This window comes from Camelus ferus, chromosome 28 (genome assembly GCF_009834535.1).
Source record: "Camelus ferus isolate YT-003-E chromosome 28, BCGSAC_Cfer_1.0, whole genome shotgun sequence".
Classification (NCBI taxonomy): Eukaryota; Metazoa; Chordata; class Mammalia; order Artiodactyla; family Camelidae; genus Camelus; species Camelus ferus.
This window is the reverse complement of record NC_045723.1, coordinates 6622055-6649950: the sequence shown is the minus strand read 5'-3', so window position 1 is coordinate 6649950 and position 27896 is coordinate 6622055. Positions and strand designations below refer to the sequence as shown.

At 39.8% G+C, this 27896-nt stretch overlaps 1 protein-coding gene and 1 pseudogene across 1 annotated transcript in view; one reads left to right on the top strand and one right to left on the bottom strand.

The window, feature by feature from the left end:
* LOC102513259 (charged multivesicular body protein 3) overlaps nucleotides 1–27896 on the bottom strand; it is a 54141-nt gene that overhangs the window by 3234 nt on the left and 23011 nt on the right. The window contains 3 exon segments of the mRNA XM_032469727.1: nucleotides 1156–1277; nucleotides 7106–7285; nucleotides 8390–8450. Of these exon segments, the coding sequence (XP_032325618.1) occupies nucleotides 1156–1277; nucleotides 7106–7285; nucleotides 8390–8450 (363 nt within the window).
* Nucleotides 9328–10037, top strand: LOC116660381 (annotated as a pseudogene).

The following is a 27896-nucleotide window of genomic DNA, read 5'->3' as shown; positions in this document are numbered from 1 at the left end:
ACATCCGCACACCGCTTCTGAAGGACACACCCAGCTGACCGGGTTCTCCTACTGCCTGCCCCGGGATTTCTCATTCTGAAGACCTGGGCTCCGGGCTTCTCGTGCTGCCTTTCTGTTCCATCGGTTTTCTCCTCCAGTCCCTCTCTTCCATGCCCTAGAGCCCTGTATACAGTCAAGTTCATACATAAAATTCCCAAGGAGGAAAGGTGGCTATTTCTATGCACAGACTGTACACAAGAATTTGAGGCAGCTCAGGCACCTGTGTGCCCCACCCCAGATCTGTCACTTACTACCAAGGTCCCTCAGGGAAGCGACCTGGCACCTGAAGTCTCAGCTTCCTACTGCCGTGTAAAACGGGGGCTGGGGAGACTCCAGCACAGCCTGTGTGTGGTACCGCTGGCCGGCAGTGGGCTCAGAGCTGTGCCCTGCTGAGCCCTGGCTCCCACTGGAAGGCCACCAGTATAGGTCCCTGCCAGGCCCCGATCCGGGGGGTGGGGGGGGCAGGTGTTTACTGCTTTCTACTGGGTTCTCGTCTGAAAGAGGGGTCAGCCAACTACAGCCTGTGGGCCAAACCCAGTCCACTGCCTACTTTTATAAATAAAGTTTTATTAGAACACAGTCGTGCACATTTGTGTACATATTATCTACTGCTGCCTTCACGCTACAAATCAGGGCTGAGTAGTTACAACAGAGATGTGTGGCCCATAAAGTAGAAAATACGTTTAGTATCCAGCTCTTTACAAAAACATTTGCTGACCCCTGGTCTAGAACCACCCCCCTTGCCAGCTTCACAGACACGCCCCTGGATCCAACAGACGAACCTGGGGTTTTTCCTGTTTCCTTGTTCATGTCCTCATAAACCCTAGCTCCCTGAATCCTAGACATTGCTCCCTGGATCCCCCACCTCGCCCAGAGGCCTGGGTATATTATAACTTACACTCTTCTAAGGAACAGTCTGGCAATCTGACCCAGCCTCTGACATGCTCAGCTCAGATGGTTTCAACCAGCATTAACAGCCACTTCTCTGTCTGCAAAATCATTTCCGTCTGGTAACAGTGGTCTGTCTATTCCTGCCCAGCCCTGGAGACCCCCTGCCACTTGCTGAGAGTGACTCTTAGTGCTTTGGAGTGGGATGCGGGGTCAGCCCCAGGTCACCTTCATCATCTCCTTGGACAGCTCTCGCATGGTGGCCTGGATTTCTGGGATCTTCACAAGACTCTGCATGGCCTTCATCACTTCTGTGCTCTTCTGCAGGGAACCAGCCACTCGCAAAACCGCTGAAAGGGAAAGTAACAGGATTGCTCAACAGAATGTGACGCAGGATGGAATAAAGAAAGACAGTCAAACCGCAAGCTATTCTAATAAAAGGCAGCAGTAGTGGGCGGACTCCCAAAGCTATTTATATACCTGCAGAATACATTACTGTGCTGGCCGACTGAGAGTGGCTTTTCTAAACTGTGTGCTACTTTGGCTACAACAGGTCCAGATTCTCCAAGCACCCACACCAAACAGCCGATCTGGAGAATGGCCTCAAGGCCTGCGTCTGACCTTTAGGGAAGGAAGCCAGCTAGGAACAACTGTGACACCAAGGACATGTCACACACAGGAGGAACGGCTCGAGGCCTTGCCAGGGCCACACTGGAAGAGCAGGCTCTAGGCTACTCAAGCGGTGGCCCCCTTACACCAGCCTACAGATGGTGGCCGCTCTGGGAGGAACCTGCCTCTGGTTCGCAGGAAATGAGAGAAAGTGTGTCAGTTACAGCTCCCCAGTTGTGAAAATTTTCCTGTAGTCTGAGATCATATACACACTATATATTCTCTATAAGAAATCATGGTAGTAGCAAATGATCATTTTCCCCCAAAAGTCTTTTAACACATCAAAATAAAGAGTTGGCAGCCAAACCCTTCAAATCTGTTTTGAAATTTCATGAGACTTAAAGTTCTGAGAACTGCCTCACACCCAGTTTTTTATCAAAACTGGAACACAGGGCCTTCAGCTACGCTGGGAGTCACCACCATCTACCTCTGCCTGAATCCAGACTCCAGGAAGCTGTCACACGTAAGGAAAACAAGACACAAGGAAACACGAGTGACCAGGGAAATGCCTGTCTGCGACACACACAACTTTGTGATTATTCCTAAGGAGTAAAGAAGTTTGCTGCTTGCAGAGAATACTTCATTTCCCCTGACATTGGAAAGGGAATGTAAAATATTTACTTATTAAGATCAGTACAATTACAGAGTAGGTGTCAAGGATCTATATGACTGAAGTAAATAATAAATTGTATATACTATTATAATGATACAAGAAAGACAGAAATTCTGAAATGTTAAAGTTACTATTGATTATTGTAAAAAGGTAAGGGATTGGAAGAAGAGTTAAAAATAAAGCCAATTCTGTGCAGTTCTGTTTGAATGATAAAAGTTTGATGCCTACACAGGCCCATGTTTTATCCTAATTTGCATCCTGAGTCTGTATCCCAGAGAGAGTGGCTGAATATGACATGTGCTCAATAAACTTTTTTGAGCTGAATTAATAAAAAATAAAAAAGATAGATGACAGAAAAAAATGGCATGACAAGTCTTAGATACTGAAACATTTGTATTTTGGAAAAGGTATAAATTTCTGAGTGTTAAACAAGAAAAGGAAAAGTCAGTATTATGGGGAAAGAGGACACAAAAATGAACTTAGCAATAAAACTAATTCCAACAATATTTAGTTTGATAACCAGTCAAAAATAATTGGGGAAGTGAACTTTCAAAAGGCCAAAATAAGTGTATGCTATACACTGGAAAGTCAAAACCAAGTGTCCTCTCTGCCACTCGTCCCATTAGGCGAGCCCATTCCGGCCCTGCCCATCGCCCTGCGGGGCCCACTGCCTCCCGGCTTGCTGCATCAGTGCCTCCCTGCACCTGCGGCCTCCACTGCCTAGGAAATGAAATCTCAGCTCTCAAAGCTCTGGCTCCAGATAACCTTTCTAGTCTCACCTCCCGATGCCCTCTCTCCTGCACTCTTGTCAAACCGAGCCAAGTGCAGGACACAGCCCGACCTGCTTCCCCTGTGCCTTTGTGCAGCCTGATCCCTCCACCCAGAGGCCTCTCTGGTTCTCCCCCAAGCTCTTCCTCTGAACTCCCGCTGCAGACTACGTGCAGCATCGCCCCTAGCACGTCTCAGTCTGAACCTGTCTCTGAAAAGCCACATGCTTTCCTCACAGCTGTGACAACTGCTGTGTCACTGCCCTGCTCATCCTCTCCGGCCACCCTTCCCCCTTGCTCACAGGTCCCCCAGCCTCCCAGAACTTCCTCCTGTGGTTGAGCACACAGTTCTTTTTGGCCCCAGAGCCCTCACACATGCTGGCTGACACCCTGGCTGGAACAACACCCCCAACACACACACACTTAATCACTCATCCTCCTCCAGGTAACAGCAGTGCCTGGAAGGAGCCACCTGGACTGTGTCTCCTTTTCACAGTCCCCTAGTGCTCATCACCGGTTGCATTTATAAATATCCATTTATTTGATTATTAGGTTTATTATTTATTATTATTAGGTATTTTGATTTTTATTAAATGTATCCTGACTATTTGTTTTTCACTCCATACCTAGGGGGCAATGTAATGTCCACTATTTTATCCCTGGTGCCCAGCAATGGATCTGGCACATAGGGGTGAAAGGAAATGGATTTATTACATGACTTATCAGGTTGCTCTTTGTCGCTCTGTCTACCTCCCTGAGAAGACTGGAGGGTCCTCCTGAAACCGATTCTTACTCCTCCTCCCCACTCCCTTCCCTCCCTCTCTCTCGTTTTCTTAAAAAAGAGGACAGAGATAAGGAAGAAAGGGGTGGCAGGGAAAAGGAGCTCTGAAAGACAATGCAAAGAACATAAGAAAAAAAAATGTTTTAAGACTATCAATAATAAAGAACAAATTGTATCTGTGAAATAAGGACAGATGATTTTTTTTTTTAAAAAAAAAGAACTATCAGAGAACTCTTTCCTGAAAATTAAAATTAAGGGAGTCAAAATAAAGAATTCAAGAGAAGAAATGGAAAATAAAATTGAACAAATTTCTCAGGAAGCAGAACACAAAGACAAAACCAATGATGATAATGACAATATTTAGAACCTACGTGTACAGCGTGTGTCATGCACTGAATTAAGTCTCACAACCATCCTAGGAGGAAGGTACTCTTACTATTTTCAAAATGGAAACTAGGAAAGATAAAAAATATTAAAGGATCAGTCTGGGAAATCTAACAACTGACTCAAATCTCTTCCTTTCAGAAACAAACAGAAAATACACTGGGAAGGAAATGATCATATGAACGTATCTGAGAAAAGGACCAAGGAATTGAAGGGATGGAAACTTTGTATTTTAGAAATCCATGTGGAAATATCTACAGATGAAATTATACAATGTCTTGGGCTCCCACGGGAAACCATAGGGAGCAGGTGGAGATACAGATGAAGTAAAACCAGCCAAGATTTTTGCACGGGCATACTAGTTTGACATACTTATATATGAGTGGAGAGGCCAACTATACACTAGGCAATAAAGTCAGGTCCAAGGATAAAAATTTGGAAATCGATGGCATTTAAAGGCAGGAGGTTAGATGAGATCACCTTCGGAGAGAGAGGAAAGGTGGAAAAGAGCAGAGGACCTGGGACGGAGCCCAGGCGCACTTCAACACGTAAGTATCAAAGGGCAGATATTTTACTTTTCAGACGTGATAAAGCCACAAAATGATACATATTTGAAATAAACAACACAGTATGTTGCTATGGATATATATTTAAAGGATAACAGACTCATGGTTATGTTCACCACTGAAAGTACAGGCTACAGGAGAAGAGATTCTTTTTCATGTAGATTAATACTTGTGAGCTACAATTGCTTGAAAAGGTATTTTGGAATCAGTACATAGGAAGAAAAGGTGAGCAGAAGGCAGTGATCAAGCCCACTAGTTCCCAGAGAACTGTTACAACACTTCTCAAAAACTAAAAAGACTGACAAGGGTTGGTGGAAAGGTAGGGAAAAAAGAGCTCTCTGCTGCTGATGGTGGTGGGAATACCAATTAGTAAGGCCTCTTTGGAGAGCAATTTTGCAATTCTAGCAAAATTTCAACCCAGCTATTTTTAACCCAGCAGTTCTACTTCCAAGGATTTAACTGTCCTCAAGAAATACATGTGCAAAACTGAAAAGACATTCTTCACAGCAGCACTGTTAGTAATAGTAAAAATTGAAAACAGCTTAAAAGTCCATCAATAGGGGAAGAGAAAAAATAAAATGTGATACATTCATAGGATGGAATACCATCCAGGAGTTAAAAATGTATTTATCATTATGGGTTATGTCTCAACAACATAATGATAAATGTAAAAAAAAATGCAGAATGGTACGTATAGAATACCACTTATACAAATTTTAATATTCATGATAGTAGTTCTCTCTGGGGGGGATGAAAGAGAAGGAAATAGAATTAGGAAGGCATATGAAAGAAGCTTCAACTTAAGTAATACTGCTTTCTTTCTTTTATAATATAAAGACTGAGGCAAATATAACAAAATGTCAAATTTTGTTCTGAGTGTTAGCTACATAAGCATCCAGTATTTTATCCTGTGTGCCATTTTATCTTTGCAACTGGGGAGAAAAAGTCTGTGCATACAATACTTTATTCATAGGAGGGGAAAAAGGCAAAATAAACCATATATTTTCTAATGCTGATTCAGTAAAGGAAATACTGAAAAATATAAAAATTAGCTAATCTTGGTCAACTGAACATGTTCAGCAGGCTGCAACAAAAGGGGGGAGTAAGTGAAACTTTCAATGACAGCGATAAAAGACAACTATGTTCGGTTAAGCTTTCAAAATGACAGGTAAGATCAGACTACTTCTTCATGGTACTGAATACTTGGTCTGTCCAAAAGGCATATATCTAGGTTATATATCCAACATTTAAAGAGCCCAAATACATCACTTCTGGGCTGAAATAACACAGCTGTTAAAAGGTAAGAAGATACAGTACAGTTTGTCCTACTTTTTACTCTTTCTCAATCCATGGGTCATTTTCTTCAGTATTTGGAGAAAGAAACTCGTATCATTCACTATTAAGCATATTAAAAAGCACATCCAAATGTTAAACTTGAACATAAAGAAGCACCTTCCGAGCCAAATACAACCAGTTATGGATTAGGTGCTCATTTGGCACCAGCCTCCAAACTGAAACATTCAAGTCTTCTAATTCCTGAGTGTGACGTACTCAGCAATGTGGAAACCGACAGTCGAGGATATTTTTTAGTGAAAAAGCTCCCTGTAATTTCTGAGTCTGTACTTGGTCTACTATCTGACAGTCACTTGCTACCATTCTCAAAGAACTATAATTCTGAGTTACGATTTTTTCACTTAACAGAAATTAAGTAAGAAAAGAAACCAACTGGATATGAAATTTAACCTATGAACCAAGCTGTCACTGACCTGGAGACAGATGCCTGTGAAAGGTCACAAACAGTATTATACTGGACACTGAAAGGAAACTAAATCATATTTATTTGTATTTTAAATATTATAATGAGTTTTAAAAAATTAGAGTGACAGTTCAAATATATGCTAAATACCCATCACATGGCCTGCAGGTTCCTAAGATTAAGAAACCACTAGATTGAGAGCCAGAGCTGAGGCAGAAAAGGAGGTGAGTGACAGCTAAAGACAAACTATTTAAAATCCTGCCTGGGTGTCCTTGAGCCGGGGACGGAGGAAACTGTTTCCTTCATCCTCCTTCCAAGGTATGGACCCACTTCTCATTCCTATAACTCAACTCTCAGCTCACTTTACAACATTGTTCACTTGAGGAAATACAGTCTAAATTCTAAACAAAGTGTATTTATATATAGATTTTTCCATTACTTCAACAACGCTGGCAAAATAAAATAATAATAAAATTAAAATGAGCGTAATAAGGACAGTTTGCATTTGTGTAACACCTCAACTAAGACAACATGAAGAATAAAAACCAGAGCCGAGACTGCTCCTCCTGTCCAAGGAGATCAGCGTGACAGCGACTGAAGAGCATCGGACTGGGGCGGGGGCTGCAGGGCGCCGCGCCTCACCCAGCTGGTTCTTCATCCCCATGAGCACGGAGTTCATGTGGGCTTTGGACGCGTAGAGCTTGCTCACGGCCTTCCTCGACCTGATCATCTCCTTGGCGAGAACCACACAGACATCCTTCTGACCCTTCTTGGCAGCGTCCTTCACAGATCGTTTCACTTTTTCTTCTTCTCTTTGGATATCTAAATTTAGAACGTAACACAAAGCACCAAAAGATTAAGGGGAAACCAGGAGAGTCATTGGCGCTGAAATCTGTCCTTATTGTAATCTAAATGTGTCTGTTAAAAAGGAAAACAGACAGGAGGATATTCATGAAATGAAAATAACTCATGTGCTGGCTATTCTTATTTCCAGAAAATTAAAGCAATGTAAGAGTGAACAGAAAAGTGAATCCTACTACACCAGACAAAATTTCAAAACTGCTTTTGCAAGTGCACTGAAACATTTGTTGGTACAGCATCGTAGAGCTTGCTCTGATCATCAATGCCTAGTATTCCCACAGTTACAGGAGCACCATCTTGGTACATTCATTAATGACTTATAAAAACCTGCAACTTAGGGAAAACCTGAACATATTAAAAGTATCATCACGCATCAACTAGAGGGAAGACATTATATGCTTTAGGAATAGTGGAGATTTTTTTCCATTGTGGTAAAATACCGTAACATAAAATTTACTATCCTAAACTATTTTAAAATACACAATCGGTGGTATTAAGTACATCCATACTGTAGTGAACCATTACCACCATCTGTCTCCAGAACCCTCAGAGCTTTCAAAACTGAATCTCAAACCCATTAAACAAGAACTCTCCATTCCCTCCTTCCACCCAGATAACCCAGGATAATCTCTTCACCTCAAGATCCTTAATTTAATCAAATCTGCGCATTCCCTTTTGCCATGTAAGATAATATATTCACAGATTCTGGGAATTAGGACATGACATCTTTAGGAGGCCATTACTCTATCTATCATAGAATGTGAGTGCCTGCTTTGTTTCCAGCACTAACCTGGACTCAAGGAAATCTTGAATGAACATGGCCCTTCTACTTTGAATAGCTGAATTCCAGGCCAGAGAAAAGATTTAGTTCTTCTAAAATGTAAAGTGTCTTTGAGTTCATTATATCTTGTTTTTCTTATAATAATTAGAAAGCAAAATTTAAATTAAGACAGTTATAAATAATTAATATAAAACTATGTCCTATAGATGGAGATGCAGTTTATTTTTACAAATGCAAAATATACCAAAAGGATAAGGAATAGGAGACGTAAAATGGTAATTTACCTCTTATTTGCCTGTCAACAACTCTCATTTCCTTTCTTATCTTCAATGACCATTCACTGACCTGGGAAAAATTTTAGAAAATTATAAGAAAAGCAAATACTCCCAATTCACCAAATTTTAAAGAAATTTACATTAATTCTACATTTATTCCAGACACAATCTAAAAATAAAATCAATAAAGCCATTTTGAAAGAAAGAGCTTTAGGGCCAAATTCTATTTTTTTTTCATCTTTTTATTCACAGTACATTGAAGTCTCAAACTATTGAAAGACTCGTATCTGAAGGCAGTAAGAAGCACTTTATACAAGATCTCAGAGAGAGTTCAGGACCCTGCAGGTATATGAAGACTTTTCAAGAGGTGCATGGGCTATGAAAGGTTTTCTGAGCATCAGAAGATTTTCAACTTCCATACATAATTATTTTAAAAACTGCTCTGCCTGCGTCATAAGAGTTCACCTTTTCCTTCTCTCCTTTAACAATAATGCTTTTCCATTTTACAAAAGAAATATATTCCTCTAACCTATGTGTCTTATTACCATGACAGATTTCCCTGAGAGGCAAAAACCTCTGAAGCACTAAACAGAGCCTAAGAAATAGCAGTGTAGGCATTGAGAAAGCAGTGAATGACTCTAATGATCGTCAAATTCTTATGCATTTTTCCTAATTCTTCACTTTCAAAAATATGGAAGAAAAATCTGAGTTGTCAGCTGATAAACCATTAAAACTAAATTTTACATTAAATCCATATGGGCTTTTTGGCACATGACACAGAAGTTCAAAGAACTAAGTGACACTGATGTAAAAAAATTCTTTCCACTACCATCTACTTATTTATATTAACAATGTATCTCAGCACTTGAGTTTAATAAAACATAAAATAGGGCTTTCTTCCAGGTGAGGAGCCTCACAATGAGGATCTCTTGTCTACACCTGCACCAATGGCATCCAAAAGCCCTCTGCTTTTGGCCCAGGTCTTAGGATGCAAAAGATGGCCACCGCTGTGGCACACTGCGAAGAGGGCAACAGTCTCATCAGGTGAACAGTGACCCCCAGAGACGATCCAACCACGCACGGCTGCAGTACATGCTACCGTCACCGGTTCTGCCTCTGGGCAAGGAGCAATTAGCTGAATTGGACCTCAGTGTCCATGTGAAGGGTGGGGGTCACACAGCTTAGACCTGCACAATCCACCAGTCCCATCTCTAAAACCCCGGTGATCTATCACCAGAAATACGTGGATAGGCTCCCAAGAAGATCAAAGACACCCTCATCCAGTATGACTGGACCCTGCTGGTAGCTGACCCCTGTCCCTGCAAATCCAGAAGTCTGATACCCTGGTGCCCATGACTGTTACCAGAAATCCTACCAATAAGCCCATCCTAAGGATCAAGGTTCACCTTTATGATAAACAATGGTTGTGGAATTTAAGGTTGAAATAACAATAACATAAAACAGGGATGGAACTGATGCTGACCGCTTTAACACTCAACCATGGACACATGAACTAAATGGCATTAAAAAATCCATAGTATTAAGAGAAGACACATTTCCAACAAATTTCACTTTTAATGACTTAATTAAAATCATTATTTAACAAAATCTATAGAGAAATAGACTCACAGACAGAGAATACAGACTTGTGGTTACCAGGGGGGTGGAGGGTGGGAAGGGATAGACTGGGATTTCAAAATTGTAGAATAGACTACACTGTATAGCACAGGGAAATATACACAAAATGTTATGATAACTCAGAGAGAAAAAAATGTGACAATGAGTGTGTATATGTCCATGAATAACTGAAAAATTGTGCTGAACACTGGAATTTGACACAACATTGTAAAATGATTATAAATCAATAAAAAATGTTAAAAAAATCTATAAAACATTTATGAGGCAACAACTGTAATAACTCTACCCAAACAAAATGTTAAAGCAATTAAAACTATATGGTTATATAACTTAAAAAATAAATGTTAGATTTACATACATTTTAAGTGAAATTCACATAAACTACACTTAGCCATTCTATTATTTTAATTTTTGGGGGGTAATTAGGCTTATTTTTTTTTGGAGGAGGTACTGGGGATTGAACCCAGGACCTTGTGCATGCTAAGCATACACTCTACCACTTGAGCTATACCCTAACCCCCTACACTTAGCCATTCTAAAATGTACAATTCAGTGGCACTTGGTACCTTCACAATGTTGTGCAATCACCAACTCTATGTAGTCTCGTAACTTTTTCAACGTGTCAGAAGAACACACTACACCCTGTAAATAATCCTCCCCTATATCTACCCTCCCCCATTCCCTCCATTCCCTGTCAACTAATTTGCTTTTTTATGTCTTTCGATATGCTTATTTTGGATATTTCATCCAAAAGAAATCATACAGTATGTGGCCTTTCGTGTCTGGATTCTTTCATTTACTATAGTGTTTTTAAGGTTCACCCATGTTGCAGCATCTATCAATACTTCAGTCCTTTTTATGGCTGAATAATATTCCATTGTATGTACATACCACACGACTTGTTTATCTATTCATCCATTGATGGACATTTGGGTTGTTTCCATGTCTTGGTGACTGTTAATAATGCTGCTATGAACATCTGTGAACAAGTATTTGAGTACCTTTTTTCTATTCTTTTGCGTATATACCTAGGAATGGAATTGCTCAATCATATGGTAATTCTATTTTATCTTTCTGAGGAACTCCAAAACTCTTTTTCACCATTTTACATTCCCACAAGCAATATACAAGGGTTTCTATTTCTCCACATCCTTGCCAATGCTTGTTATCTTCCAATTTTTTGACTACAGTCAATCTGTTGGATGTGCTTAAATAGTTCCTCATTGTGATTTTGATTTGCATTTCCTTAATGACCAATGAAGTTGACTATCTTTTCATATGTTTGTTGATCATTTGTGTATCTCCTCTGGAGAAATGTCTATTTTTTTCTTCTATCCGTTTTAAAGTTCAGTTGTCTTTTTGTTGTTGAGTTGTACGAGGTCTTTACATATTCTCAGCGTAGACTCTCATCAGATATATAATTTGCAAATATAATCTCCCACTCTATAGGTTATCTTTGCACTTTCTTGATAATGTCCTTTGATCCACAAAAGCTTTTAATTTTGATGAATTTCAATTTGTCTATTTTTCCTTCTGTTGCTTGTGCTTTTGGTGTCATAGCTAAGAATCCATTGCCAGATATGAGGTCATGAAGGATTACCCCTATGTTTTTTTCTAAGAGTTTTATGGTTTTAGTTCAAACACTTTGGGTCAGTCTGAGTTAATTTTTGTATATGAAGTGATGTAGGGGCCCAGCTCCATTCCTTTACGTGGGGACATCCACTTGCTCCAGCACCATTTGTTGAAGAGACTATCCTCCTCACACTGAATCTCGGCAGCCTTATAGAAAATCAAGTGGCCACAGATGTACAGGTTTACTTCTGGACTGTCAATCCTATTCCACTGATTCATGCCTAACTTTATAGAATTTATAACAATACCACACTGTTTCAATTACTATAACTTTGTAGTTAAGTTTTCAAATCAGGAACTGTGAGTCCTCCAAATTTGTTTTGCTTTTTCAGTATGGTTTTAGCTATTTGGGACCTGTTATATACCATATGAATATGAGGTTTAACTTTCCCATTTCTGCAAGAAAGGCATTTGGAATTATGATAGCCACTGCACTGAACCTGCAGATCACTTTTGGTGGTACAGCCATCTTAACTACATTGTCTTGAAATCCGTAAACTTGGAATTTCTTTCTGTAATTTTTTGTAGTTTTCAGTGTAAAAGTGTTTTGCTTCCTTGGTTAAATTTATCCCTTGGTATTTTATCCTTTAGGATGCTACTGAAAATGACATATTTAATTTCGTTTTTATATTTTTCATTGCTAGTGTAAAAAGCACAACTAAGTTTCTAAGTATTTATCTTGAAACTTTCAACTTTGCTGGATTCACTGATTACTAGTTTTCTGGTGCATGAAGATTCTTTGGAGTTTTCTATTTGTGGAATCATGTCATCTGCAAATAAAAACTTTTACTTCTTCCTTTTCAGCATGGATACCTTTTCTTCCTCTTGCCCAAATGCTCTGGCTAGGACTTCTAATACAATGTTGAATAGTAGTGGCAAAAGTAGGTATCTTTGTCTTGTTCCTGATCTCAGGGGAAAAGCTTTCAGTTTTTCACAATTAATAATGTATAATAAAATATAACGTTAGCTGTAGTTTTTCATCAATGCCCTTTATCGTGTTAAGAAAGCTTCCTTCTATTCCTAGTTTTCTGAGTGTTTTTACCATAAAAGATAAGTATGTATTTTTGTTTCAAGTGTAATAAGATGATTAATAAGTTATTTCAAGCATAAAATATTAGACTAAGGAGAAATCTACAGATGGAAGTGAAGAAGAAATAAATGGAAAGTCTCTTTTCAAGAAAAAGAAAATAATGAAAAATGACTATAAATAAGAACTTGTGTGTACATGTTTTAAATGAGTACTGACAGGTATCAAATTGCTGTGGTATTTTTAAAAGAGTAACGTAACAATTTTATTTAAACACAATATTTACAATATGCCAAAAATCTTATCCTATGCAACTCTATCTGAACTTATGATAAAAAAATATAAAATATTGACTTACAGCTAGCTGTAAAAAGGGGTACACATGTACAAAAAATTATTTTGAGTGCTACATGAAGCAATTTGAAGACACTGTTATAATCAAACCAGAACTTTCAGACAGAGCAGGAAATGGCTCATACATTCATTCAAATGTTTACTGAGCATCCGCTAGTCCCAGGCACTGTTCACTTCAGGACATATATCCAGAGGGAACCTTAATTCAGAAAGACACATGCATCTCAATGTTCACAGAAGCACTATTTACAATAGCCAAAACATGGAAACAATCTAAATGTCCATCGACAGATGACTGGATAAAGAAGTTGTGGTCTATTTATACAATGGAATACCACTCAGCCATAAAAAATAATAAAATAATGCCATTTGCAGCAACATGCATGAACCTGGAGAATGTCATTCTAAGTGAAGTAAGCCAGAAAAATAAAAATACCACATGATATCACTTATATGTGATATCTAAAAAAAGCTAAAAGAAAAGACAAAAGAACTTATTTACAAAACAGAAACAGACTCACAGACATAGACAACAAACTTACAGTTACCGCCGGGGGTAGGGGATGGGAAGGGATAAATTGGGAGTTGGAGATTTGCAAATACTAATGTACCCTATGGTGAAGAAGAATATGAGAATGAATGTGTGTCTATGTGACTAAAGTATTGTGCTGTACACCAGAAATTGACACAACAATGTAAACTGATAGTACTTCAATAAAAATATATTAGAAGGGAAAAAGAAAATCAGATAAAGACATTACAAGAAAGGAAAATTACAGAGCAATATCTTTCATGAACATAGATGCAAAAACCCTCAACAAAATGTTAGCAAATTGAATGAAAACATATTTAAAAATTATAAACAACAATCAAGTGTGATTTATTTCAGGTATGAAAGGCTGGTTCAGCACTGAAAAATCAATCACCATAATCCATAAGGCTAAATAAGAAAAATGACTTGACACTGAAAAAGCATTTGACAAAATCTAATACTTACAATAAAAACTCTCCACAAACCAGAATAAAAGGAAACCCCCTCAATTTAATATTTTTAAGAAACTGCACCTCCCCGCAAACTACAGTTAACATCGTAATTAATGGCAAGAAAATTAGAAGCTTTCCCCCTAAGATCAAGAACACAGAAGGCTATCATCTCTTTCTACAACTATTCAACATTGTAATGAAGTACAGTAAGAAAAGGAAATAAAAGGTATACAGATTTGGAATAAAGCAATTCAATTGTCTTTTTCACAGATGACATGATTTTCTATATATAGATTAAAAAAAAAATCTGGAGCTAATGAGCAAGTATAGCAAGGTTGTAGGACAGAAGGTTAATATACAGAAGTTAACTGCTTTCCAGTATACCAGAAAACTATAAAAGGTTGATGAAAGAAATCAAAGAATACATAAGTAAATGGAGAGATATTCCATGTTCATGAATTGAAAGACTCATCATTAAGGTATCAATTCTTCCCAATTTCATCTGAAGATTCAATGCAATTCCCAAATCACCAGAATCTATTCTGTAGATGTCAACAAACTGATTCTCAACTTTATACGGAAAGGCAAACGCCCTGGAATAGCCAAGATAATAGCAAAGAAAAAGAGAGCTGGAGGAGTCCCCACTACTCAATTTCAAGACTATAGTATAAAGCTACAGGATTCAGGACAGAGTGGTGTTGGCCAAAAGACAGACACACAGACCAATGGAACAGAATAGAAAGCCTAGAATTAGACCCACACAAATATACTCAACTGGTCATATAACAAATAGACTTTTTTTCCCCACAACTGAAGCAAACTAGTTTTTAAATTACCTAATTCAAATCTTCATGATAATGCTAGTTAAGCTCAATCTCCATTTTATTAACAACTTAAATATGATAAATTCTACCTTATGTTTATACTTGGTGAAGTATGTCTAGAATCAGAAGCGTTGAGGCATGAACTGGAGCAATAACTACACAGAAATTGGCAACGAGCTGAAAGAACAATTTCACACAATCACCAGAAAATATTTCTTTCCCCAGTGTTAACAACAGTCAGAAAAATAGTTCAAGAACATGTTTTCTGAACTTTATATTGAAGTCTCAGCTTAATGTTACTTTGGGAGGCCTTCCTTGACCCCTAAGGTAGGTTAAACCCCCTTGCAGAATAACTACACACTACCCTGTACCTCCTCTCTTTTGTAAACATTACATTAATTGTATTAAACTAATATAATTATATATAACTAATATACTAATGTGTATACACATTACAGATTGTACTCTCGAGAAGGTCAAAGACTTTTTCTTATTCACCAAGCCCTTGCACAACGTCTGGCACAAAGCAGATGCTAAATAATTATCTGCTGAATTTAACTGGATGGAATATGTGTCGTGAAGAAGGGGTATAAATTTCAACCATCAAAAACAAAAACACTTACCGAAAATATACAGAAACTTTCTATACATGTTTTTAAATGTCAAAGAGAAAAAGGTTCATAAAACCAGTCAAAATATTTTTTTAATGTACCAAACCAAAAGGGATTTTGTGAAAGAAAAACTTACGTAAGGAAAATAGGAATAACTAAAATTATCCAGCAATGTCCCAGATCTTGGGGTTTTCAACCTGACTGAACACAGAAGTCACCTGGGACACTTAAACAATACCAATTTAATTGGGCTGGTACTAGAGCCCAAATGATAGGTAGTACCTCAAATCTCTCCAGGCGATTCTAATGGTCTGTTAGGGTAAGATACAGTCCAGTACAAAGAGAGCAAGAAAATACATCAAACATGAATCATAAATGTAAAGATCACTACAATCAACAACAGGAAACTGAAAACCTTTGGGAAAAAGAAAATTTAACAAATCTATTTAATACCAGCAGGGTTTTAGTAATAAGTGAAATGCATTTACAATTGATAGGTTAAACCAAATAAATGTAATATATGAAAAGCATTTACAATTAATAGGTTAAACCAAACATAAACAAAGAGTACAGTATAAAGAAAAATCAAATTGTAAATTAGGCAGTATGCTGTGAAAACTGTAAGGAATCTAGAGTCAAGTTCATTTACAGAATCTACTACATGCCAAGCAAACTAGGCACAGGAAAGTAAAAAAAGGTCTTTTCCATAAATAGTGTGGAGACAAATGGTAAACCAAAAGGAAAAACAAAACAATTGAATCTCTGTTCCCATCCTTCACTGAAACTAATTAAGTGGATTGAAGACTTAAATATAGAATGCAAAACTGTGTTACTTTAAGAAGATAATATAGGAGAAAACCTTTATGATTTCAGATTAGGAAAGGGTTTCTTAAACAAGACACAAAAATCTACAATAGAGGAAAAGAATGATATTCTTAACTATATTGAAATTAAGAATTTTTATGTATCATAAAACACCATTTAAAGGAAGGAAAAAGGTCACAAATTTGGAGAAGATATTTGTAATCATATAAATTTAACAAAGAAAAACCATTTAAAAGACTTGGTATCCAAAATACATAAGACTTCCTATAAATCAATGTCTTTTATTTCTTTTTTTTTTTTTAATTCTAATCTTTGTATATGAAATCCACAGGATAAACTTGTCTCAGATGATGTTATCTTCTTCCAGAGAAAGATTAATTTCCTTCTGGGAAACATCTAGTCTAAGAACCCTGGCAACTGGTTCTTAATTAAGCTTAATGAATCCAATTAGAGACAGGGATGATCTGAAACTGGACCTGTCTTTGTAAAAGCCAGTTTATTTCCAGCTCACTGTCACTGGTAAGGTGTATCCTTTCAGAGTCCCAACCCAAAGCCCTGGGGACGTACTTAATCTTGGTCCCTTATTCTTGATGTGGCCTAAACTCCAATCTTTGAACCCTTCTAACCACAGAGCCTGTCAAAAGCTCTCCTCAAATTCTGTTTCTCAACCAGTGCTTGAGGAATTACAGGATTGCTTTTGAGGGGAAAAGTGGTCCCAAATAATTGGGCTCATGTAGTTGAGCTTCCCTCTTCTCTTGGATCTTGCTTTTACAGTTCTTCATGGTCTTGGTAGCTTTCAGTGATTTCAAATAGTTACACTTTTTATCTAGCTCTTCTTAAAAAAAAAATTTAATGGAGGGAGGTAATGTTAGGTTTATTTATTTGTTTTTTTATTTTTTTAAACAGAGGTACTGGGAATTGAACCCAGGACCCCGTGCATGCTAGGCATGCACTTTACCACTAAGCTCTACCCGCCCCGCCACTTATCTAGCTCTTCTAGTTATTTCCAGCTGTAGGGTTGGCTCAAAACAACCTAATCTCTAATCACCCTCACAATTTTTTAAAGAATGTATTTCTTCTAATTAAAAGGCCTAGAAGCAAAAACACTAAGTAGTAATAAGCACTATGCAGACCTAAATTTTGGTTTCTAAATACCACCCCCAATAAAGAACCTAGTGCTCCTTGGAGAAATAGCTGATCCCAGGTCTCGGGCTAGGGTGTACAAATTGCTGCTACAGACAGAACGTCTGTGTCCCCCCAGAACTCTTATGTTGAAACCTAATCCCTGCCGTGACAGTATTTGGAAGTGGGGCCTTCGGGAAGTGATAAGGTCACGAGGGCAGAGCCCTCATGAATGGGTTTGATGTCCCTATAAAAGAGACGCCAGAAAGCGTGATCCCCCACTTCTGCCATGTGAGGGCACAGTGAAAAGACGGCCATCTATGAACTAGGAATCGGGTCCTCATCAGATACTGAATCTGCAGGTGCCCTGATTTTGGACTTCCCAGCCTCCAGGACTGTGAGAAATAAATTTCTGCTGTATATAAGCCACTTGTGTATGGTATTTTATTATAGCAGCCCAAGTAGACTTAAACAGGTATACAGTGAAAAGTAAGTTCTCCTCACACTTTTGGTCCTCTGTTACCTAGCTCTTCTCCCTGAAGATAAACCAGGTAAACTAGGACTGTGTGTAGCCTTCAAGATTTAAAACATACATAAAACCGGAAATCAGCCCAAAGCAACAAATGTTAAGTGAGCTTAGGTCAAAAATTGCCTATTGTGGTCACTATCAGACGGCCATACACAAGATGGTCAGTTAGGGTACACTTCAAATGTGCAAGCATTTTCTCTCACCATCTCTTCTCCTAATCAAGCAAATATTTGATAGGCACCTTACTGTTACTAAGAGAGTTCCACACTGTGCTGGCTCAGTGGGTGATAAAGAAAAACATGATTCTTGCGCTCAAGAAGCTTACAATTTTGCTTAGGAGACAAAGTAGAAAAGAAAAGTATTCTCCCCAGATAACCCTTTTCCTAGTATCTTACCTGATCTCCTAAATTCTGTCTAACACTGCACTCTGTGGCTCTTTCCTCTCTACCACCACCATCCCATCAAACCTGCTCCTTTCCTGAATTCTCTCAATTTCAGTTCATGATACCAACACTGAGGGGATGACAGATTTGGCTGGGGGTGATGTTAAGCAGAAAAATTAAGAATCTCTTTTGCACTCTCGCCTCACATCTAGAAGATCAGCAAATGCTGACTATACATCATAAATATTTCTAAAACTCATTCTGTCCTCTCTATCCCCACTCTTAGTTGAGACCTGCATCGTCTATCACCTGGACCACTAACTGGCCTCCATACCTAGGTCTCTTCCCTCCAAACTGCTATTCTGAATGCTCCCCATCCTTAGTAGGCATGACACACAGGCCTGTCAATCTGCCCTCTACCTACCTCTCCAATTTTACATCTTACCACTGCCATCATCCTCCTGCATCCCCCTCAGATATAACAGTATTTCATCTTTCAACCACTCTGAACTTTTTCTGGTTCCTCTAACCTATGCTCCACAGTTCTATACCTCGCGTTTGCAGTTTACTTTGTTCGAAACGCCTCTCCTTTCCCAATCCTATACCAGCCTATCCACCTGGTCAATGCCTCTTATGACAAGACCCAGAAAGCCTCCCTGAACAGGTCCTCTTCCCATTTTGAGCAGTTAATCACTCCCCCACTGTGACAACACAGATCTTATACATACTTGTATTACTGTTCTTATTTACCCTAAAATAAAAGCATTTGTTCACGTCAGTGTCCCCCAAACCTTGGTATTCTTTGAAGTTGTCATCCAGTGTCTATTTTTGCAAACCTGATGTCCAACAAAATGGACACTAAAATATATCAATACAAGTTTGTTGCATGAACTAAGGGAATGAAGCTTTCTTTTTCTCCATCTCCCCTTCTCATTTTCTTCCCTCTTCTGATAGCATCCCACAACCATGAGTTATGACCCAGTCTAAGGACATAACTTAGTTATATGATTTAAGAATTCTCCTATAAAAGGTGACTACATTCTCCACCCAAAGACTAAATCAGTGAAGTCCCTAAGTAAGGACAGCACAATTTTCTGGCAGAACCTCAAGTTCAAGAGAAGAATCTCTTTTCAGCAAAATCTCATGTCTTCTTGATTTCTGTCCCAAGATAGTCTCAGCTCCCTAAGTGGATGACAAGGTTTCTCATCCTCAGCAGGCCCAATCTAGTCTTAATTTGGACACTTTCAGAACAAGTTTCACCACTAAGATGTCTCTATCAAAGTGCCTGAGGGGCAAAGACTTTGGACTATGAAGCCCCTTATACATCTAATGTTTCCCTGGAGTACCCCTTGAAACACTGCCCCCCCTTAGGACTAATAGACTTCAAATCTCACTTAATCTTATTGTGATACTAATTCATTACTCAACATTTATTTAGCACCTACTCTGTGCTGCATAATATACCAAAGCTCTGAGCACACCACCCATCTGACATATCTATCTATCTATCCTGCTTCATGTTACTTGTCATCACGGCCTAAATGACAACCATATAATATCCCTCTGGCGGGCATATCTAAAAATCTCATGCATCAACCCTGTGATTTTTCAGTGTTAATTTACTTTCCCAGGTAGGATACCCTACTGGGAGCATATATGGACATTGAACACTTAGCAATTACATGTATAGTTCAAAAACAGTCTAAGTGCTATGCAAGTAATACACAGACTAGAGATCACTTTAAATAGTAATGTGACCGTTTTCCCAAAATCTTCTCATTGCATGAATGGCAAAACTGAGGCCAAACATTGAAGGTAATAATCTTTCCCTAACATCAAAAATACGCTTGTATAATAACAAGCATCTCAGAATACATACATGCCGCAAAATGTGCATCTATATAATGCTCTACAGTTTGCAAAGTAATGTCGCACACCTTTATGTAATTTCAGCTCCCCACTTTTTACTTTACAAGGGCATAAAACTGAGTAAATTGTCTAAAGGAACTAGTATTTATTGAGTATCTGCTGTTCTTCGACCATTAACATCAACACATACACTGTGTGCCAGCAACTTCATGATTCATGACACCGGTTTAAAAAAATATGCCTGCCAGAACTGAACAGGTGAGATCACTCATTAAATGAAAGATTTTTAGGGATTTTTTCCCATTATGTGTAAGTCTGTATAGGGTGCTGTAATGCTACTGAAACTTTAATCTGCATACTAATCACTGCAGATCTTGTCAGAATTCAAATTATGATTCAACAGGCCTTGAGTAGGGCCCAAGATTTCTAACATGCTCCCAGGTAATGCTGATGCTGTTGGTCTGCACTTTGTAAGCAAGTTATAGAACAGATGAAGAAGTTACCCTAACTAGCCCTACTGGCTAAAACATAACATCCTTTCATCTTCAATGACTCTGATGTGATACTATTGTTATTCCTACTTGACATACAAGGCGAAGGCACAGAGAAATGAACTTTCCCTAGATCACAAAGCTGATACGTGAAGAACAGGATTCAAACTGAGGCAGACTGACTCTGCAGGGCGCTCTTATCCGCTCCACGTCATCCGGAGGTGATCTCAGTTAACAGAGAGATTCAGAACTCTAGGCCAGATCCAGAGTTCCCATCTTCGGTACCACTGTTCCGAAACGGGTCTCTGACCTAACTGTGTGCCCGGTGTCAACATGAAGTTGCAGGGCAGGGGAAAGAGGAACCCGAGCCTCCCTGTCAACACGGCGCGGTGGGTGGGGACGGGGCGGCAGGTGCGCGGACCTCCCCGCCGCGGGGACGGGGTCCTCGAGGCACCGCTCTCGGGGCAGGGGTAGGTCCGCCCGCAGTCGGGGGCCGGCCGAGTGGGCGGGGCCTGCGGCAGGAAAGGTTCCGGGCGGCTCTTACCAACGCGGGCGGGGGAGGGGGCTTCCAAGGGGGCTTCCAAGGGGGCTGGGACGCCGCTGCTGCCTGGGCGCCCCGTGCCGCGGCTGAGGGACTGTTGGCCCAGCCCTCGCCTCCCTCGCGGAGAGCTGAGGGGCCGGGGCTCTCTTCCGCCACGGCCGTCTCCGCAGAGACTTCCTCCGGCCCCTCGGTCGAGTGGGAGGCCCCGGAAATGGGGGCCGAGCGGTACCTGGCCGGCCGCGGAAGAAAGAGTGTCCAGCCGCTCACCAACTCCACTGCGCCCCACGGGAATCCACCCACTCCGGTGCCGCGGCCGTAGCCCTTACCAGCTCTTTGGGCGGCTTCTCCTGGGTTTTTCCAAACAGCCCCATGGCGAACTGAACTCGCCTTACCCCTTCCGGCTTGCCGTTCCCTGCGCCCAGGCAGGTCACGGGCAGCCGCCAGGGCGGGGCCGGGGACCGGAGAGGAGTCCCGACGGCGGAAGTTGGGAGCAGCCGCAGGGAGCCCGGTGCGCATGCGCTGTGCGCATGCGCAGACGGGCCGGCGGAGGTCTGTCGGAAAGACTGACGCAATGGCGCGCTGTCCGGGAGGGGGGTTATGGGCCCGGCCGCGAGTCAGTTGTGTTTTCCTGAGGCGACTCATCTGAAAGAGGCGGATTTATTGGGCTACACTTGGTGACTACAGCTGTTTCTGCTCACTTAAACCGGAATTCTGTATCTCCACCCAGACAAGGTACTTTTACGACCACTTTCGCAGCAGCTTCACCCTTCTGCCCCGTGGGCACCTCGCATACAGCAGGTCTGGATTGACCTTCCTCTCACCAGACCTGCTCCTCCCCTCTGTTGTCACCGCCATCACCTAGTCACAAAAACGTGTTAGTTAGCACGTTTTTTAAATGCTAAACATCTGTCTCATGCCATTCCACTGCTAGTTGACTTGCAAGAGGAGCAAAAGCATCCATATGTCCTTGCAAAGACTGTTACAGGCAAACTTGTCTGTAATTGTCCAGAACTGGAAATAATCCAAATGTCCATCAACAAGTGAATGGATAAACCAATTGTGGTAGACGCGTACAATTGGATAGTACTTGGCAATAAGAAAGAACACAGTGTTGATACATGCAACTACATAGATGGATCTCAAAATAATTATGCTAAGTGAAAGAAGCCAGGAAAAAAAAAGTACATTCTGTATGATTTCACTTATGTAACATTCTAGAAAACGCAAACTAATCTATAGTGACAGAAAGGAGATCAGTGGTTGTTAGGTGACGGGTTGGTTCCAAAAGAGCGATAACAAAGAGATATAAGGAAGATGTGGGGGTGACAGGTATTATTTTGATTGTGGTGATGGTTTCGCAAATAAATACAATGTCAAAACATCAGGCACTTTATATATGCACACTTTATGTCAACATACTTCAGTAAAGTGCTTTTAAAAAGTAGCAGTACATGTTCCTTGTAAAAAGTAAAGCCTCCATTCTCTCTTCCTCATGTGAAAAGGTCTCAGACTATTTATGATTATAATACTAAATAGTTGATGTGAATTCTTTGAGAGCTTTCCTTTGGAGAATATATCTTTATATATTTTTTTCTTAAGTGGAATCATGTTTTGCAATCTTCTTTTTTAAAAAATTTGCATAGATTTTCACTGATGTTAACATCTATAGCTAAGGGATTCCAAAGCAGAAATGTGCTAACATTTATTTAACCATTTCCCCTATTGTATGACATTAAGTTATATACAATTTTCCCTTTTGATAATACGTATAGACACAGTTTAAAATTTTAAAGTACTAGCAGTATTCTTCATACAGGCTGCACGACTTGAACTACGAACAGTGTGTGAGAGCACCCTATTCCCTAAATTCTTGCTAACAATGAATATTATCAGTCTTTTACATTTTTGCCAATGTAAGAGTATAAAATATTGTCTTTAATTTTCCTTTGATTACTAGTCTAGTTGAGCATCTTTCTGTATATTTGTTGGCTATTTGAATTTCTTCTGTGAATTGCCTCCTCATATCTTTTGCCCATTTTCTACTGAATTGCCTTGCTTTTTTGCTTGCTTTTCTTTTTTTAATGTGATGGAGCTCTTTGAAAATGAGAGATCTGTGGAAATTTTTTTAAGTCTCCTTCTCCACATCCCTCTTCCTTTTTTTTTAGAATGAACTGTTAAGGCCGCAATTTTTCAGGTGGGAGGACCTAGACTTCCAATTAGTCAACAATATTATCAAATGTCTACTATGTGCCAGGCTCTAGGAAAACTACAGTGAACAAAAGAGAACCTCATACAATCTGATAAGAAGGACAGGTATTAAAAAATGTTGATAAATTGAGTGAATAACTAGAAATGTGTAAAGTACTGACTATAAAAAGAACGTGGTAATCAGTGAATCTTGCATGAGCAGGTGATACACAGGCATATTTTGCTTTATTGCACTTTGCAGATACTGCATTTTTCACAGATTGAAAGTTTATGGCAATCCTGCATCAAACAAGTCTATCAGCACCATTTTCCCAATGACATTTGGTCACTTTGTGTCCGTGTCCCATTTTTGTAATATTCCAAACTTTTTACTATTATTATATTTGTTGTGGTGATCTGTGATCAGTAATCGTTGATGTTACTATTGCAAAAAAATTACAACTCACTGAAGGCTCAGATGATGGTTAGCATTTTTTAGCAATTATTTTTTGTATGTACATTATTTTTTAGACATAATGCTATTGCACACTTAATACACTATAGTATAGTGTAAACATAACTTTTATATGCATTGAGAAATAAAAAAATTCGTGAGACAAGCTTAATGTAATGTTTGCTTTACTGCGGTGCTCTGGAACCAAACCCACATTATCTCCGAGGTGTGCCTGTATTAGCTGAGGCCTGAAGTATGAGCCAGCAGAGATATGAAGAGTTTCTAGTGGAAAAGAAACAGCATGTGCCTAAGAGCCTTCCAGGTTACTGGGTGGAGGTTTTGGGCAACAGGCATTTCATTTCTTAAAGTTACACTTGTTCTAAAGTTGGTCATGAAGGACAGAGAGGCCCCACAGAACGTGGAGGAAGGTTTCACTTGGCATGGGAACCTCACTGAAACACAGAGCCCACAGCTGCTGACGGAGCCCTAAGAAGACAGTGCTGTTGCTCCTCAGTGACTGGAAGGGCCCTGTGCATCTTCCACACACATAGCCTCCATTCATGTCCTGATGTCGCCTAGACGCTGGATAACACTGGCTGTGATTTGTCCTTCCTATGTGGACCTCGGGAATCAGGCACCGGATCCTCCCCCTGCTGAGACTCGCATCTGAGAGGGTGGGAGGAACTAAGTGAGCAGGCATTCTAGCTCTTCACTCCTGCCATACACAGCAAGTGTTTAACAGGATCACACTCCCTTGCCGTATGTTCACATAGACTTCTAGTCACACACCTTTTTAAAGGTTTTATGTACATTCTGATCCCTGAAAAACATTATAAATAGAAGCATAACCTTGACTTGAAAGGTGCCTCAGTGCCTAATGCTTTAAATATTTCCCTGAGTTGGAAGTGAAAAATACAAAAGGGCTGTTTTCCCTCCATCCCCCAGTTTGTCCTTGCTTGTTTCAGTAAAACTTCCTGTCGTCGGGAGCTTTCTGACTCACAGCTGCTCCCTGTTCACCAGGTAGATTGTTAAATGAAGTGCTCTGGGCAAGAAAGTCACAATCCAATTCCGGGTAGGAATTTTGACCAAAAAACCCAACATACACGTTTTATACAACAGATGGATTCTGAAAATGTTAGATATAAATTGGCCTTTGGGAAATTGAATTCCCTCCAACACCTTATGTAATAATTTTGGAGTGGATTTATCTTAATTTCTGACTAACCTTCAGGTGTGAGGGGCTGCTAACAACAGTTTATGATTTGAAACAAGGCAAAGAAAGACGTTGAGTGACCTCCCGCCCATTTCCGACCTTCCTCCACTAACCTTACCCTGACTCTTGTATTAGATTCTTAGGGCTGCTGTAACAAAGTATGACAAACTAGATGGTTTAAAACAACAAAAATTTATTCCCTCACAGTTTTGGAGACGAGAAGTCCAAGATCAAGGTGTCAGCAGGAGTCCATGCGCCCTCTGAGACTCTGGGTAGAGTGGTTCCTTGCCCTTTCCCGGGTGCCGGTGATGGCCATCGGTCATTGGCTTTCCTTGGCTCATCACTGCATCACTCCGATCTGCCTCTGTTGTTCCGTGGTGTTTGTATTAGTCAGTTCGGGGTACCATAACAAAAATGCCATAGACTGGGGGGCTTAAACAGAAATTTTTCACAATTCTGGAGACTGATAGTCTTAAGATAAGTGCCAGCATGGTGAGAGCTCTCTTCCTGGCTTGGCTTTCTTGCTGTGTCCTTGCAGGTGGACTGTTTACAGATTGCTGCAAATGTAGCATGTCTTTTGTTAGATGATGAGCGTGCCAGTTCACTCACAACAGGGACATCAACAATCTGAATTAAGGCAGAAGATTCAACAAAAGGGCCTTCACATTTCCTTCAGACACTCAGATTCTATTATTTTAGACAAGAAAACTGTAAGAACCACTCTTTTTCCTCATTAAAAAAGACCAAGTTGCTGTTACAGCGAAGCAATACGCATCAACATTGGTCACAGTCCACCACGTTCAACACTAACAAATAATTTGCACAGTATTGTTGTAAAAGCTCAAGGTACCGCTGGGCTTGGCATTTTAAGTGATCCCTCCTATCCGAGCCTCTGGCAACAAAGCTGGGAGTCAGCTTGACGCATTTTGTTCCAGAAACCTATTGTTTTAGCCACTTGGCTCAGGAAATAAGTAAAACTAAATGGAAAGCATTTAAACAATAAAACAAAAGCATCCCTGAACATATCAGAGTTCTAACTTCCCTTTTGCTGTGTCTGAAACCCTACTTTGTCTTTTGTGAAAGGACCTCCTAAAACTCCAAATTAGTTACCCAGGTGGAAACGTGTCACTAGACGCTTCTTGATCGACAAATCGATGTTCTCAGAATACATTCCCAAATGAAAAAAAAGCCTGTAGAATTTTACTAACAGTAGTGGCACTGACTAAATACACACTGTATATGGAAGTCATTTTTTCTGTGACACAACTGATTGCATGGTTTGCGGCAAACCTAGTCAGACTGTCAGGCACTAACCTCTTATAAAGGAGCCAAGGAATGCGATTTCTGTCTTTCCTATTCTGTCCTCCTAAATGAGTTTTCCAGGAAATGGAAACTTTTCACTTTGTTGAAACAGTTTAAAGTTAACTGTTCTGAATGTCATAAATGAGTGTTCCTGACTTCCTTTGCAAATGGTACCTATAAAACGCTTTTCTTGACGACACCGTCATTGTTGGCAAGACAGTGATATCCTCCCAGGAAGTTACTTGCTACTGTACTATCTGGCCACAAGCAACTGTTTTTTGTTTTGGTCTTTTTTTTTTTTTTTCTTAATACCCTCTACTCCTTCCTATCCAACTATTTTGACTACATTTGCCAGGCTTGCCTCCAGCAGGCTCCACTCCGACCCGCACTTTGTAGTCTCTTTACAGGTCGCCTCTGTTCTATAGCTTGGGAAGCTAGATCACCAAGCTCTTCAAACTCTATGTAAAGAATAAATTCTCTCTGAGGAAGCATCTGCATGGTTCTTCATTCATTTAGTAGATGCTTATAAGAAAACACTAAGGTCCATCAGTGGTTGAATGGATTAAGATGTGGCGCGCACACACACACACACACACACACACACACACACACACACAGAGGAATATCATTCAGCCATGAGAAAGAAGGAAATCCTGCTGATTGTGACAACGTGGATGGATCTTAAGTGCAATATGCTAAGTAAAGTAAGTCAGACAGAGATAGGCAAATACTGTAATCACTTACATGTTGAATTCAAAAGAGGCCAAAGTCATAGGAACAGAGAATAGAATGGTGGTTCCCAAGGGATGGAGGGTAGCGGAAATGGGGAAACGTTGGTCAGAGTACAAACGTCCAGTTAGGAGGTAAGTTTTGGGGACCTAATGCAAAGCATTGTGATTACAGTTAACAACATTGTGTTATACATTTGAAAGTTGCTGATCTCAAACGTTCTTACCACACCAAAAACTGGGAATTACATGACATGATAGTTTAGCTAATCTTTCTGTGGTAATCATACTGCAGTATATAAATGCATCAAATCGACATGTCTTATGCCTTAAACTTACATAACAATATATGTCATATCTCAGTAAAGTTGAAAATAAAAAGGAAACATGTAGTGCACCCATCTTTTTGTGTACCTCTATATTTTTTTGGGTACCTCTATATTTTTAAGCTTTTTTCTTAATTCGATAAATATGCTATAAGTTCAATTAAGTATCCTCTATGTCAGTACTAAGAATGTGTTTTAAAACAGACTGTGAATAAGAACTCAAGCACCGTGTGTTTAACACACAGTGTGAAGAGCCTATTCCATTATGCACTTAAACCAGGAGAACGTGAACAACAGGTATGCATTTAGCACCTGCGTGAAGGATGATATAATTTTGACAAAAGGCAGTTTCCTATAGTTGTGTTTGCTACAAATGCAAAGTTTTAAATTAAAATATGGTAGAAAGAACCCTGAACAAGAGGCAGATAGAAGCTTATCCAGAGGTTATAAAGAGACCATTACCAGCTTTCATTGAC